This window comes from Dreissena polymorpha, chromosome 4, assembly GCF_020536995.1.
Source record: "Dreissena polymorpha isolate Duluth1 chromosome 4, UMN_Dpol_1.0, whole genome shotgun sequence".
NCBI lineage: Eukaryota > Metazoa > Mollusca > Bivalvia > Myida > Dreissenidae > Dreissena > Dreissena polymorpha.
In genome coordinates, this window is record NC_068358.1 from 30,018,265 (window position 1) to 30,034,935 (window position 16,671).

At 34.4% G+C, this 16,671-nt stretch overlaps 2 protein-coding genes across 2 annotated transcripts in view; one reads left to right on the forward strand and one right to left on the reverse strand.

The window, feature by feature from the left end:
• LOC127878318 (polycystin-2-like) overlaps positions 1 to 10,931 on the forward strand; it is a 26,157-nt gene extending 15,226 nt beyond the window's left edge. Inside the window, exons 3-5 of the mRNA XM_052424841.1 lie at positions 204 to 360; positions 6,588 to 6,857; positions 9,985 to 10,931. Of these exons, the coding sequence (XP_052280801.1) occupies positions 204 to 360; positions 6,588 to 6,857; positions 9,985 to 10,931 (1,374 nt within the window). The remainder of the gene's footprint in view (positions 1 to 203; positions 361 to 6,587; positions 6,858 to 9,984) is intronic.
• The window catches only part of LOC127880267 (uncharacterized), a 536,299-nt gene that overhangs the window by 205,882 nt on the left and 313,746 nt on the right, over positions 1 to 16,671 (reverse strand). The gene's annotated exons all lie outside the window — the stretch shown is intronic.

Below are 16,671 nucleotides of genomic sequence, written 5' to 3' on the forward strand. Positions count from 1 at the left end.
TAAACTTATCCAGGAATTACTTTGTTTATGTTCGTTTTCTCTGAGAAACATAATGCAGCGTTCTTATTTATCATAGAGTTGCATACATTTTTAGAATTGTTAGGGGTTGAGTGTGGAATGATGAATGTTATCAACATTAACATGTCAGTAACACTTGTTCTGCATGTAAATTTGCTCGTTATATGAAATGCCAACGTCAACAGGTCAACAAAGTAGAGACGTTCTACCAGTACCACCTGCATGATGTGGCAATCCCCAGTCTAGCAGACATGGCTATTTCCGACCACGAGTATTTAACACCTTTCTCCAATCACTTCCTGCTTGGGCCTTGGAGACTAAGACAACTAAGGGTGGCAAAAGGTACTGGTAAAATGAGATTTTTAGTACCTTATCAGGTTTGCTTAGTTGCCACGATTGCAGTTTTCATAAAGAAGAGGACGTTGGAGCTCCAGATAAAATTTACGAGGCCCAGTTCGGGCATTGCAGGAGAAATAATTATATAGTGTTTAGTTAAACAAACTTAACAGTATTCATTTGTTATGGAAATAACACTATAGTCATATTACAATAAAAAGGACCATGAACTTCATCCACATTGTGTATTCCAAATGATTTTTAATTAAATGGTTGAGGTCCGTGTTCAATGTCATGTTTGTTTAATGATTCTTTAAATTAAGTATACAAGTTATTTGAATGAATTCTCTTTCAATAACTGTAAATAATGTAAACTTGATCTAAAAGTTTATTTGCAACCATATTCCTTTAATGAAGGCCTTATTGTAATTTCATAATGATCTTGTAAGGCACCCATGTTCAAAGGATTTGTGGGCAGGTATCTAACATTGCATATATTATGCAGAACAGCGCATAATTGACTCACTCTGTTTATAAATATATAACAATAATTACTTAGGTCACTAACTTGAATTTCATATTATACAAACTTGTCATATATAAAACATCTAATTATAACGAAATAATGGCTTTAAACTTTTGAATGTTAAGTGTGATTTAGAAGAAAACATTCAGATGCTTTTCAGAGTGTTGTTTTCTTTTTCAATAGGGAATTAGGGCACGAAAATAATAATTGATACTACTTAAAAATATAGTACATCGTCATTGGGAGCTATACATAAATATATTTGTACGAAATGGTAGAAATTATTTTGTGTTGATAAATGAAAAACTTGCATGTTCATGTTGTTTAAGCTGCACTGTTATATAATATTTAATATTTCAAATACTTGTATTGATCTTAGTGTAAAACATAAAGTGGTAAAACAATTTTATTGGTTTGAGTGACAGAAAAATTGCATCATCCAGTGACCTAATTCCTGTGTAATAAGAACACGAGTTAAGTGACAGAACTTCTGAACTTATGCAAACAATACAACACAAACGATAAACTTTCAAAGAATTATTTAATTCCAATGAAATCCTTGTCAAATTTGCTTATTTTATCATCATTATCCATGCAAAGCTCGTGGTTCCTTACATACAGCTGTACTGCGATAGCATCAACAATTTGCATGGCTGAAATAATTCCTGTGAAGCCAGATCAAAGGAAGAGTACTCCACTGCAATTCGCAATCAAAAGTCATGTGTGTTTCGCAAGTTCAGTCGTCTGCTTCCCTATCCAATTTATTTGGGGACCTTGATAATTTTAGAATGTATGGAAAATGGATAAATTATGATCATTTTAGTTGAAGTAAGATTTTGAAATGCATCATGCATGTTTTTTCTTCTTCGCTGTATTATTCCAAGTTTTTAATCGTAGTATTGATAGTAACACAAATTACACGAAACTACAATGGTGTGACGTTATCAAGAGATTCTCGTTCTTAAAGTAAATACATATAACCGGAATGAGGTCTCCATCTGAATAAGGGCACTGACGATAATACATGAACATGTGTATGTTGCCTATAAATTAATGTGTAAAAAAGGGATAATCTGGCAATGTTGATATTGTTGAAAGTCCTCCTTTCGTTGACTTGTTGTTGAAAGATTAATTAATTGTCTAACAAAAACATTATGTTAATGCTTGTTTAACTTGTGTTATTACACTAATACTGTAGTGTAGAACAAATATCCTATTTACAAACTCTGGCCATGGAGAAAAAGGCAGTCATTTTAAAAATAAAAACATACTAAGTGCTAACTCGATAATGTTGAGTTGAAACACACATCCCTACAGTGCAAAGGGGAAAAAACACAATCTGACATGCATAACCACAATGTCAAATATGTTAACATATCCAAGTCGCAAGCAGATAAAGTCTGCTATTGCCACCTTAAAATCATATTCTTCCCATGTATTAGAACATGATGCATCCAAAGATATGACGTAAAGCATGAAAAGCAAGTCTTATAAGTTAACTTTCCGCTATACTTTTGAAAAGTAGGATATTAATGTCATTTGAGTACATATATCGGTCTGCATTTAGAGCGATGATTAATGCTAAAGAAAACATTCATGATTTTTTTGAAACCACTCAAAACGCCATTTTAAGGTATTTCTTTGGAGTAACGGGAGGTCCATATGTTCGTTAACTTTTAAGGAAAAAACGGTATTTCTGAGGTAAGGAATTTTGCGAATATGACTAAAGGCATTTCTTCAATTTTAAGGGAAAATCAGTATAAAAGCTAAGGAAAAATTATAAACTTAGGTTATTCACCCCAGGAAACCCGATACCTTGCGGGTCGTGTTATACCATAGGGGACAGTGCTGTGCATTTTGGCATGAACTTACATAGGGTAAGTAAATTGGAAAAATTAAATTTTTCAAAGTCTAATTTGAAACAACTGTGTATCAACATTGATAACAAAGGTATTGGCCTACATGTAGAAAAAATCCTGAAAAATTTTCTTAAAAAATGAGCGAAATGTGGCTCCATGAAGATCGGGCAAAATGGACCATGTTCAGGCATTTAGGGGAGAAAAAACTGCTTTAATTTGCAAGCCAATACAATAATTAAAGGATTTATACAACCTTTCACATGTCTGCCATAACCTCTCAGCAAGGGTTTCTCCAGAAAACTATTTACTGTGGAGAAATTTGCGTTTTTAATGATCATGTTGGGAAAACATTGATACCATCTGGGGAAGACCAGGAAACCATATGTAGGCAGTGACTTTATAATTCTTTTTCAGCCATTTTGTTGCAATTTCTTTGTTTTGTAGAGGCCTACAGTAAGTGTATGTGGGCACATATGCATTCAATTGTACTTTTAATGCCTTATATATGATCAATGGTGCCTTTTCAACATTCTCGAGTTTTATTTCTTTTTACCAACACTATTTTTGAAAATATAAAGAAAGACTTGTCTGTTTTGTCGCATACATTAATTGGTTAGGTACATAAAAATGATGTCTTAATAAGTGTATATGGGGTTTTTATGTAAAATATTTATGTGGCGTGTTCTGAGACTTTTGGTGCTAATTCGGCAAGTTTCATAATGAGAAAAACTCATTTCAAATGAAGTTTCTTAACTAACGCTTAATTTTGTTTAGACTGCCTTAAGTTTTCTGTGATTTTACTGTTAAGCGTATTTAAGTAAAATTAAAATCGGCACAGACTGGCCTTGGAAAGAATGTTATCAAACAAAATAATAGTTGATTTTGACCTTTTAATTTCAATGAGCTGACTTGTTACTACCCTTTTAACGAATTTGGCCATTGCCAGTTTATAGCCGCAAATAAGACTTCAACACATGACGTTAATACCGATTTTATACATTTAACCACACAAAGTACAGTTGATTAAAAGAATAACACCTACCTTGTTCACAGAAAAGTTAAATCATTGTTATTAATTCTTAAAGGATATTTGCTGGAAAACTGTACGGATTAGTTATTAAATGATTGAACTTTTAGTCATTTGTTAAAACATAATGTTTTTGTTATGTTAAGTGTTTAAATTTTAACGTAATTCCCTATGTGTTCGATAACTGTTCGTCCACTATATTGTCAATAATAACCGCAAGGGGAGTTAGACAGTATAGATAGATAGATAGATAGATAGATAGATAGATAGATAGATAGATAGATGGATGGATGGATGGATGGATGGATGGATGGATGGATGGATGGATGGATGGATGGATGGATGGATGGATGGATGGATGGATGGATGGATGGATGGATGGATGGATAGATAGATAGATAGATATCTGACCTTCTTGAGAAGAAGTTTAATAAGTTATTAATACCACACCGCCAGAAAACACTTATCATGTTTGCTAAATGCATGTGATATATTAAGAGGATGAAATGGAACACTGTGCAAAAGCAACTTTTCCAGTCTATCCCACTTGCAGATGTAATAATGCAAGTTGCCAACCAAAATGGGACTAATAAAAGCTCATATTACAGCTAGTTGCTGTAACAAATTTACAATCACAAGCAGTCTTTGATTTTGTGCAATGACAATGATATATTTTAGAGTAACAATAGCTCTCATGTTGATATAATATGTTTGAATGTTGAAGACATTTTACCTATACTCACTTTATTACAGTATGCATTTTTAATAATTTATGTTCCATTCCACCTTTGATCATAAGGGTATGTGTTGCGCAAAATTCATTGATGCATCTACATATGAGGTTTTTAGAACCCAGGAAGGGCAAATGTAATGTATCTTGATCAGAGAACATAGTGACCTTTGAACTTATGGCCAAATAATGTAGTGTGATAATGTAAAACTCATTTAGGTCAGGTATATCTACATAGGAAGTCTGAAGATTGAAGATGGAAGCATTTTTGTTCTGAAGACAACATGAAAGTTTTCTATTAGAGGTTGAAGTGACATTGACATTTGATCTAGTGATCTGACACTATATTTGACCTGTAAAACTCAATGAGGTGCATCAAAATAAGAATTTTGAAGGCTGTAGGTGGAAGCACTTCAAATATAAGTCTATGATAAAGTTTTCTATAAGAGATTTAAGTGACCTTGACCTATGACTTAGTGACCTAAAAGACGGTGGGGCGTATATATAAAGCTAATAAGGTTGCATCAACATATGAAGTTTGAATGTTGTATGTTCATTTGTTCAAAATTTATGTCATGAAAATAAATTGGGCGGACAAACGGACAAAACATCGGGACAGACGTAACATACTGGGACTGGGACGGTGGGGAAAAACTGATTCCTATATAGCTATATAGCCCCCCCAAACAGACTTTGTCGCAGTATAATGATGTGTGTGTGTGGGGGGGGGGGCAACACTAGCATTGTGATAGCTTTTTTACGCATATCTAAAGTGGACATTGAATAACCACATTATATATAAGACATAGGATTCACGTTTCTGAAATGATGTTGGATGAAAGCCAAATAATATCATTGACTGTATTAAAAAGCATTAAAAGTACATTTGTATGCATATGTGCCCACAAACACTTACTATAGGCCTCTACAAAGCAGAGAAATTGCATTAAAACGGCTGAAGATTAGGTTTTTTGTCACGAAAAAGAATTATAAACCCACTGCCCACATATGGTTTCCTGGTCTTCCCCAGATGGTATCAATAATTTCCCAACATGGTCATTAAAAACGCAATTTCTTTACAATAAATAGTTTTCTGGAGAAACCCTCCTGAGAGGTTATGGCAGACATGTGAAAGCGTGTTTTTTTTCTCCCCTAAATGCATGGCCCGTTTTGCCCGATCTTCTACTTCAGGGATCATAATTTCACTCATTTTTTAAGAAATTTTGTCAGGATTTTTTCTACATGTAGGCCAATACCTTTGTTATCAATGTTTATACACAGTTGTTTCAAATTGGACTTTGAACAATTTAATTTTTCCAATTTACTTACCCTATGTAAGTTCATGCCAAAATGCACAGCACTGTCCCCTATGGTATTACACGACCCGCAAGGTATCGAGTTTTCTGGGGTGTATTGATTCTTTTAGGCTGTTGGTGAAAACGGGCCCAGGATTTATGCATGTTCTTCACCTTTGCAGTAAAGTGTCAGATGACTTTTTACCACAATACAAAAATCACACTTAGTTATTCGAATGAATAGCTTTGTGCGTGTTATATTCATACACTTTATTAATCAAAGGTCGATCATCTTGTCAATATAAAAACAATAAGATCATCCGATTTGGTTTGCTCAATAGATATTAATTATTTATTACAAAACATTTCAGTGTATATATAAATGGCGGCTTTAAAGTAAAAGACATGTTTAATTGACAGGGCTTTTGAACGGACTGATTTTGACTGTTGTATTGTGTGCAATACTGTCAAAACCTTGTTATTGTATCCCCCAGTCTCCCATGTCGGGATTTTTATAGCAGCCTGCTTCTTTTTACCATCTCTTTATTTATGTATTTAAATCCAATGGAATTGTTTGTCCGGGTTTTACCTATTTTCATTTAAATAAATACCAACTTCAAACTTATTAGTTCATGTGTAGGTTAATGTCTGTTTGACAAGACTTCTACCTCATCATCGTCCACACATTGTTGACATAAATCTTCACGAAGTAAACTTAGCTTTACTGCAGTATTTTTTAGAAGAAAAAGGAAACAGTGTATTGGTATTAAAATGCTTTTGTACAATTACGTTCTAGGCTCATGCTATGAAGGCGCCGAGAAAATATTCGAGAGATTCCAAATCTACAACGTTCAATGTTCCAACGAGTATTCAGTTAAGACCCAAGACACCGGCAATTACAACATGACATGGAGTAAGTCTTTACCCGAGAATTCGTCGCTTGAGTCACCGTGGATACACCAGTCAGCATGGCAACTGAAGACGCTACCTACCGTTGGAAAACGGGCAACTTACTCGGGTGGGGGATATGTAGTCCTTCTACCTCAAGAATCCGATCTTCAACCAGGTGCTCAGCCTTAAAATAATACCCAAGTACCGTTATAGTTATATTGTTTAATGAAAGTAGTTATTCCTATTTGCGTGTTTCCGTTGCGCATTGCACGCATATGGTAAAATTGTTTATACCTTAAGCTTAATGTGTTTATACAATAGGTGCTGATTAATTTATTGGGAACAACAAATCCTGTAAATCAGTGTGAATTAAGAGTTTAAAGATTGCTTTTGGTGATTCATACTACAGATTTTACCATGCTTTATTTGTACTTGACGGTCCGAGTTCAACCATGGAATACCTTTCTGTAAAGAATCTAAAATAAGAAATGTTTTAAATTCATTTTAAACATTTCTTTAAGTTATTAATACTTTACAACTTTTAGTTCAATAGCACACGCTATTATTTTAAAATGTACCGATATACAGAGTAGTATCCAAACGTCGATGAAATTATGTAATTTTTTATTTTTAAGGGTTTGCCTTAATGTTTGGTCACTGACTCGTGGGTGTACTTTCATGTATAAACGAATTGGGATTGAAACAATTTAAAAAGTTAGTTAGTGTACGAAATTTGCAGTAATTGGGGTTTTTCTAGATAAGTAGATGTTTTGCGTATCGCTTCCTTCATCCTCTATTTTGAGAAGGAAAGACAAACCTAGTCCTGATGTCTACGGTCATGTTTACAGTTTAATGTTGAAAACCCGAATCACACCTTACAATTTGTTGAGAGTATGACTGTCCAGCTGACAAGATTTTCTATATATATTTGCAAAAGTTACAACCGTACTGTACCATGTACTTGTATTGCATGTCACGCTGAGGTGCGGTGTCACATGCAATAAAGTGGTAAATGTAACAAAAGCAACCCCTTACACTTAACTTGCATTTAAAACGCTTTAGATTAACAATGAATAAATACGGATACATATTTAAATATAGCAATTATTATAATAAGCAGACTTGGAATGCAACGACACAATTAATTATGCTCCCCCAAAATTTATTTTGTGAGAGCATATAGTCGCCGCTTCGTCTGTCCGTCCGTGCACAATTTTTGTCAGGGCTATTTCTCATCAACTAATGACCGGAATTCAATTAAACTTTATGGGAAGCTTCACTACCAAGAGGAGATGTGCATATTATCAGCGGGTTCTGGTCGGATGATTTTTCACAGAGTTATGGCCCTTTTAAATTTTCTATAAAGAAAATATTGCCCCCCCCCCAACTACTGTGCCTGTAGACATTTCCTTTTATATGAATATATAGTGCAATATTGTGACAAAAAAAATTGGGGAGCATCACCCGTCTCCGACGGTTTCTTGTTTAATTAAGGAATGCAATATACCAAACATTTTGCCTGAATAAAAAAACTGACAAAGAAATAGGTTTAATGGTTTTATATGTATTAACTGTATTTTTAAAGGGGGCTTTAAACAGATTTTGGCATGTATTGAAGTTTGTCATTAAATGCTTTATATTGATAAATGTTAACACTTTATCTAAAAAGCTCTAGTAAAAAAACAAGAATAAAATTAAAGAAAGAAAATAAGTAACTCTCAACGAGGCTCGGTCCACTTACCTCTGGAGCCCTGGAGTAAAACGTCTCCCTCTTAGACCACTCGGCCATACCATGAGTGATGTAATTTATGCTTTATATAAGCAATCCTCGTAGAATCACAAAATATAACGACAGCAACAAAACTCTCCAAATTATTCTTTCGTTTCGCGTTGCAATGCTTTATACTTTTTAGATTTTGTCATTGTCAAAAGATGCACATTATTGATATTTTAGAGCATGCTTAATGTTCAGTATTAATGTTACCCCACAAATATCAATACTACAACGAAAATTTGCGAATCTGAAACATTTTTTATAATTTTGTCAAGAAACCAAAACCAAGGCGGGGAATCACGTGGTCACGTGGTCAAAATTGAGAAAAAATAGCCGCCGATGCCTCGATTCGATGGTGAAATCGAGTTTTCAAACAGGTACATCTTCCATATTACTTACTTATTTGTTTTTAATCGGATGACGCCTATCATAGAACAAGCCGGAAGCGGTTTCAGCGAGTATCAACCATTTTCATCTGGTTGGTCTGAGTGTGGAGATAACTCGTGGAATATTTCGCGATTTCCTGAACCGTCAATTGTTATTAAACACGGACTAACATTAATATCGGGTTTGACGATTGTTTTTGAGCACGCACATGGTACTTATACACGGACACCTTATTGAACAACTATTATTGAGCACGCAAATTCTTTAAATCAAACAACTTCGAGATCTGTCTTTAATGTACATACATGTGAAGGAAATAAAACATTTTCAAACACTCGCAAGCCGTAACAAAAAGCAGCTACATCGAAAAAGGCAAGCAATAAAATTCCTATTGAAAATAAAATGTGTATGATCGTATACGAAACTAACATTTACAGTGCCTTTACATTAGATATGTATCGCTACATGTACCAGAACATGCCAATGCGAGGTTGTTTTAAACGGATAAAACGGTATTCCTTGACATGTGCGTGCTCAATAACAGTTGTTCAAGAAGTTGTCCGTGTATAAGTACCATGTGCGTGCTCAATAACAATTAATCGTCAAAACCAATCGAAACTCAACTTTACCCAAAAATAACGCCATGAGCAATCGATTTATCCGTTTTTTGTCAACCAAAATGCGTCCACATGAACAACTGGTACTTAAACAGTGCTAATAAGTGTGAAAATAGTGATATTATTGTTAGTCCGTGTTCAATAACAATTGACGGTCCAGGAAATTGCGAAATATTCCATGAGCTATATCCACACTCAGACTAACCAGAGGAAAATGGTTGATACTCGCTGAAACCGCTTCCGGCTTGTCCTATGATAGGCGTCATCCGATTAAAACAAGTAAGTAATAAGGAAGATGTACCTGTTTTAAAACTTGATTTCACCATTGAATCGATGCATCGGCAGCCCTTTTTCTCATTTCTGACCACGTGATTCCCCGCCTTGAAAACGTGAAAAGACCCCATTTAAGTACAGAAAATTAATTTATTGACAGGAAGTTATTGAACGATTTACATTCGATGTAATTATATTATTTGTGTAACTCCATAAGCATATTTGAGTAAGTTTGTATTTCTTCTTTCCAGGAATCATTCAAGACATGTGGAACTCGGACTGGATAGACGAGTACACCCGAGCAGTCCTGCTGGAATTCACAGTGTACAATCAAAATGCAAACCTTTTCACGGCGGCTGTGATCATGTTCGAGTACCTGAACACTGGCGAAGTCGTACCATCCCATCAGTTCCATTCCACAAAGCTGTTCCATTATTCTACGGATTTTAGTATATTCGTTGCTATGTGTGAAGTGCTCTTATTTGCCTTTAACGTAGCATTTGCGTACATCGAGTGGAAAAGGTTTAAAGTTCTTGGCAAAAGAGCCTATTTCAGCGATATTTGGTCTTACGTTGAAATAATACAAATTTCCTTGTCTTATTCTGTCATTGGACTGTTTTTCCAACGAATGGTTTCAGTGAACAGCGTGATAGATGATTACAGGGCTAGTAATGTGTCATCGTTCATCAGTTTTCAAACAGCATTATTCTGGGATTCAGTCCTTGTTTACCTGATGGCCTTTTTGGTGGGCCTTGTCACCCTGAAATCGATAAAGCTGCTTCGTTTTAACAAGAGGACATTCATGATAATGGACACTGTAAAGCAATCAAAAGGCATGCTACTCAGTTTCATGTTCATGGCATGTGTATTTGTAATTGGGTTCGGGCATTTCTGCTATCTGGCTTTTGGAAAGGTTCTGTCTGATTATAGAAGTTTCCTCAGAAGTGTCATTGCAATCTTCAACTTTGCCCTTGGAACTTCGGACTTTCCAGGAATCGAGCAAGCACACAGGGTGTTGGGACCAATCTTCTTTGTTGGATTTGTGTTTATCGTTAGCTTCTGCTTCATGACTGTGTTTGCAGCCATTCTCGATTTCGGAATCAACGAGTCAAAGGCCCTGTTCATGAAAAGACGCAACAAAATTGAGCTTCTAGAGTATATCATCGGGAAATTTAAAACTATTGCTGATAAGAATTAATTACAAGAGTATATAAGTTTTACATGAATGGCATTATAAAATAAAGTGTTTGAGGATTCATACAAATATAAATATATATAGTTATTGATCTAAACTATTACCTCTTTGTATATGTTGTTGTTAGTTCCATAGTCTGTTTGTTTAATATGATGTTGATAGCATTTGCTTAATATTTCGTTGTTGATAGAAATTGCTTTATATTTAACTGTTGTATGTCAGGACAATGCTTTAGCAGAAACGGATCAGGGATTATCAGGTATATTCTGTGTGTGTCCCATATATAAATGATCTTTTAGCCTGATTTATTGTATTAACGCTGTTGTTTAAGAACTTAACTGTGATAATCTATCATTTCCATTACTGTTATTTAATCTATTAATATTTCTCATAACTGTTAAAACAGTTGTAGCTTAGACATTGTGTATTTTGTTTTATAATACATCTTTGTATGCACCAACTGTTGTGTTTGTTTGTCCTGTTATTCCATATTGCTATAGATCCCAGCATTTAGAGATGCCAGAAATCATGTAGAGATTGACGTTTCCATTAGTTTTTTCCGTCTATACGTCCTCTTTTTAACGAGATTAACACAAAATGACATGTCAAACATTGTTGTTTTTTTTCGTACAAAGCTTCAATGATTGAACGCTATCAACACACCTGCATGACCCGACCTTATTGTTTACCGTGACATGTACCTATTTTTTTTAATTGAGAAGGTCCAAATTCTTTGTAAACCGAAAATTAGGTGTTCGTCTAACATAACGCTTTCTACAAAGCTTTGATACCTGTATGGATTATTAATTGGAACACTATCAACACAGCCAATATACCTGAACTCACGTTAATCTTGATAATTGACCGTCCGGTACTTGTGTAATTAGACTTATTCAGAGAGTCGAAATACTTGGTTAAACAAAAATGACACATTTCGTCTAAAATCAATAGTGATTGCTATACTCATCTTTTATAATTCTATGTATATGTATGCACACTCTAAACATGTCAACATCACCTGATCTCATTTTGCCATTGATATTGACATACTTTTGCACCTAGACCTTTCGAAATGGACAAATTAACAATTACCGGCAATTTTTCCACTGGGGCATATGCGTTTATTGAACGCAGTATCTTGATAATTGTTATTCTTGTTATTGCTTTTTTTTCAATGAAAATTTGATTGTAAACACCTAACAAACTATTCAAATTTGGTCAAATATAAATTTTAAAAAATGGAAATGGTCATATGGCCAAATGCATGCTAATTGTTGATTGACGTATGTGAGAATGTTGTACTTTTGAAACACTTTACCTTGATCCTGGTCTGACCATGCTATATTATGTCAGTTTCAAATTAAGGCCGTACACAAACTGTTTAAAGGGATCTTTTCACGCTTTGGTAAATTGACAAAATTGAAAAAAGTTGTTTCAGATTCGTAAGTTTTCGTTTTAGTTATGATATTTGTGAGGAAACAGTAATACTGAACATTAACCATGCTCTAATATAGCCATTATATGCATCTTTTGACGATTTTAAAACCTAAAAATTATAAAGCGTTGCAACGCGAAACGATTGAATAATTTGGAGAGTTCTGTTTTTGTCGTTAAATTTTGTGCAACTACGAAGATTGCTTATATAAGGTATAAAATACGTCAGGAATGTGTACTCGGCGGAATAGCTCAGTAGGCTAAAGCGTTTTTACTTCAGGACTCTGGCAGGACTCCAGGGGTCACTGGTTCGAAACCTGCTCCGGGCAATGTTCTTTTCCTTTTTTTAATTTTTTTCTTGATTTTTTACTGGAGCTTTTACGATCCAATGTGTACATTTATCAATATAAAGCATTTAATGAATAAGTTAAAAAAATGCCAAAATCTGTGAAAAGGCCCCTTTAAAGTCTCTATAACGCTCAAAATCAAGTATTTTGTAAAATAAAGGCAACACCTTAACAATCAGTTTTCCTTATAGCAATAGCCAAAATTTCAAATTTAGATGTGGTATGATTACATAGATTTTTGTAGATACAAAATGCTCGCTTTTATTTATTTGTGGCCACAATTAATTCCCGCGAATATATCTATTCATACGACACACGAACACCATTTTAGTGTTCATGTGTCGTATGAATAGATATGCAAAACAATAATAAAAACGAGCATTTTGTATCTACAAACATCTATTTTACCAGACCACATATGACGTTGAATTTTCGGCAATTGCCATAAGGAACACTGATTTTTAATTGGTTGAGTTTATTTTACGAACAATTGTACGAAATGTTCGTTGATTTCGAATAGTAATGTTACATTAAGATCGGTTTTAATTAGACGAAGTCTGTATGCGGAATACAATGTACATTTAATCGTTAAAAAAACTTTTGAAAACAAAACATTTTCACAAAAACACTCGTATTTATTTTTGTTCTTGCTCGAACTTTCGGGCGTTTTTCAAACACTTGGTGTTTTGTTTGTGATATGACGCCATTTGGTGTGGAAGAGACGTATTATGATAAAAAGCTGACTTTCCCAAATGTCGTCGCTCTGGTGACCAGAAATTGTAGAACTCTGGTGTTTGTTGACGCTAAATTATTATTCACTGATATATGCGCATTGAATTTCTGTTATAAGTTTATCTTCTAGTTAGTACAAATCTTAAATCAATCTTAAAACTTAACCACGGTAAGCTTTGCGGAATAATGCTATATTACATTACCGGTATATTTATGTGAAAAGTTTATCTGGAGATCAAAACATGAATTTGAGATATGACAACAATACATTGCAGGCATATACGTTCTAGTACTATGAATGTATTAAAAAGTATGTATCCCAGCACATAGTAAATTTAATTAATTTTAATTTACAAAGTGTTTAAGTCACGGTATAAACCAATCAATTATATCATTATAAACTGCTGAAGTCGATATGGAGGTAGGCATGGGGTCTATGAATCCACAGTTACAAGACATACTCGTAAATGTCATGATGTCAAGCTGTTATGTACAGCTTTTACGGGAATTCGAGATATCAGTTAAGTCATTATGAATTTCATGTATCAGTTCAAGCCATTATGGTCAAGACGACCTAGTAAGTCGTCATGACGAAATCTTAAAATCACTTACATGGATTAGTAATTAGTAGTATTGCTTGCAGTTGTCCGTTCGAAGGAACGGCCGTCCTCACGTACGTCCAAAAGTTTGGTTTGAACTCCTATTTAACTATGGAATATATCTCGCAAAACTAACAGCTGCATGACTTCAATTTGTAGATTGATTTTGGGCTGCGACAATTTTTAAAGAATTATGAGTTTTGTTCTGTTATTCAACTTAATAACACAGAAAAAAAAATTCTTTACTCCTGTAAAACTTTTGGTTGAATCTTAAGAAAACTCTTTCTAAATAGCATGACCTGAATATGTATTAATTTTTATTGCAACGACTTTTCGCAGCATTATGGTCCTTTGATTTTTTTCCCATGTATAACATATATTGTTTAAAAATCTTGTGTGATCAACTCCTGATACTTCTTATCGTAGTTTGCTGTAATCTTTTCAAATGAATGTGCACATTATCGTTATTGGAGGAATTTAGACTGCGACCAATTGAGGTATTTGTTGTACTCCGTAGAATATATAGTTGAGTAGTCTGCGATGAAACGTGTTTGGGGGCATCAGTGTCTGTGACATAATGCCAGTTTTATAAATAAATCTAGCTCATTTTCACAGAATATTTAAGATTATTTTATATGTAATGTTCATGAAGTTGCCAGCGGTGGAGAATAGACGACTCGGCTCGTACTAAATGCGAAGTTCATACTGAGAGGCGCCAACGTTTTTTCAATCAAAGTACAGACAGTACTGGTGTGACAATGCTTTTGAAGAGGATGGATATAAAAGCATCAATTTAAGTATATCTATATCACCACAATTGTGTATCTGATTACGAACATTTCGGGTACGAAAAAGAAATTGGGTACGAAAATTGTGGGTACTAAAAAAATTGAGTACGAAAAAAATTTAGGTACGAAACTGGGAGGCTGGTTACATTCTCGATCAAATCTAACAAGAAATATCTTTTTTAAATTTTATTCTTGGTTTTTTATTGGAGCTTTTAAGATCCAATGTTTACATTTATCAATATAAAGCATTTAATGACAAACTTCAAAATATGCCAAAATCTGTGAAAAGGCCCCTTTAAATTAAGAACGTAAACAACGAAATAAAGATAGGGTATGATGTACAAGTGTTATTAACGATTATGTCATGTTTTGTATATATCTGCTGAAACATAATTTCAATAGCCCAAAAACATTTTATTGTAATTGAAAGTTTTACGAAAAGTAGTACAGAAAAATACACGCCGATTATCTTTTAAAAGGAAAAAAGTAGCCGGTACCAGGGCTCGATCCAGTGACCCCCGGAGTCCTGGAGTTAGTCTGAAGTAAAAACGCATTAGCCCTCTCGGCTATTCCGCCGGGCATACGCAGTTTAAGTATTTTATACCTTATATAAGCAATCTTTGTAGTTTCGTAAATTTAAACGACAACAGAACTCTCCAATATATTCAATCGTTTCGCGTTTCAACGCTTTATAATTTTTATGTTTTCAAATCGTCAAAAGATACATATACTGTTTCCTTACAAATATCATAAATTAAAACGAAAATTTGCGAATCTGAAACAATTTTTTTCATCTTTGTCAGTTAACCAAACCGTGAAAAGATCCCTTTAATAATGTTATATGTTTGGACGTGATTTCACATGCCCATGGACATGGATTTATGCTTTTTTTCTGTTGAATATTGTTTGTTAATTTAAGTTCAATACGCATAGGCATGTTTGTCCATTTAGTATGGCAATACTTTCATGATGATTCTCGAAAGTAGGTATGAGCACATAGCCGGCACAGGTGAGCTCAATCGTTAGAGCACTTGACTACCCGAGTTCGCCCAGGAACATGTGGATAAGTTAACTAACCAAAGCGATATGACCTTTTATATGCTGAAATCTAACAAACGAACGAATTATCGAACATGTTATGTACACTTAGGCGGTTGTGTAATTTCTGTTAGAATATCGTATTAAATATGTACATTTAAAATGATTGTGTCCGCACGTGAGTTTGTTTCCTTTTTTAAGTCTATACGCGCCTATGATTCACCCAGTGTGTGTATTTGTGTATTTTCAAGGTTATGAGTTACCTCCGCGCCTAATGCTGCATAATAATGGGACCCGGAGTGTGTCCAGCACTCCTACCTAATAAGCTCAGACTGACGACAGTTGGGACGATTTACAAATGATAGCTGCAATTTCCAGCTATTAATTGTTTTTACTGAAATACTTTTTAATTTTAGATATGGTTTTGTTCTGCGGGGGGATATGATTTTCCGGAGAAAACCCCACCTTTCCGATATTGTGACCACAAAACAAACAAAAAAACAACAACATTGCGCCTGGAGCGGAAATCGAGCCGTTGCCGTAGAGGTGAAAAAGGGTACGTGCTTACCACTGCGCAAGCGGGACAGACAACTACTCAAAGAAATGTTGTTTTATCTATATCAATCATGGCAGTGCAGCGTTTACAATTTGCAGGTTCGAAATTGTTCGTATTCTTTAGATTTGTGATACCGTAAAAAGTTAATTTTATATGTTTTTATTCGCAATTTATTTATATAATAGAGAACAAATATCAAACACAATAGGGCAAATATATAGTTGTTTCATTGGTCCATAAATATAAAAT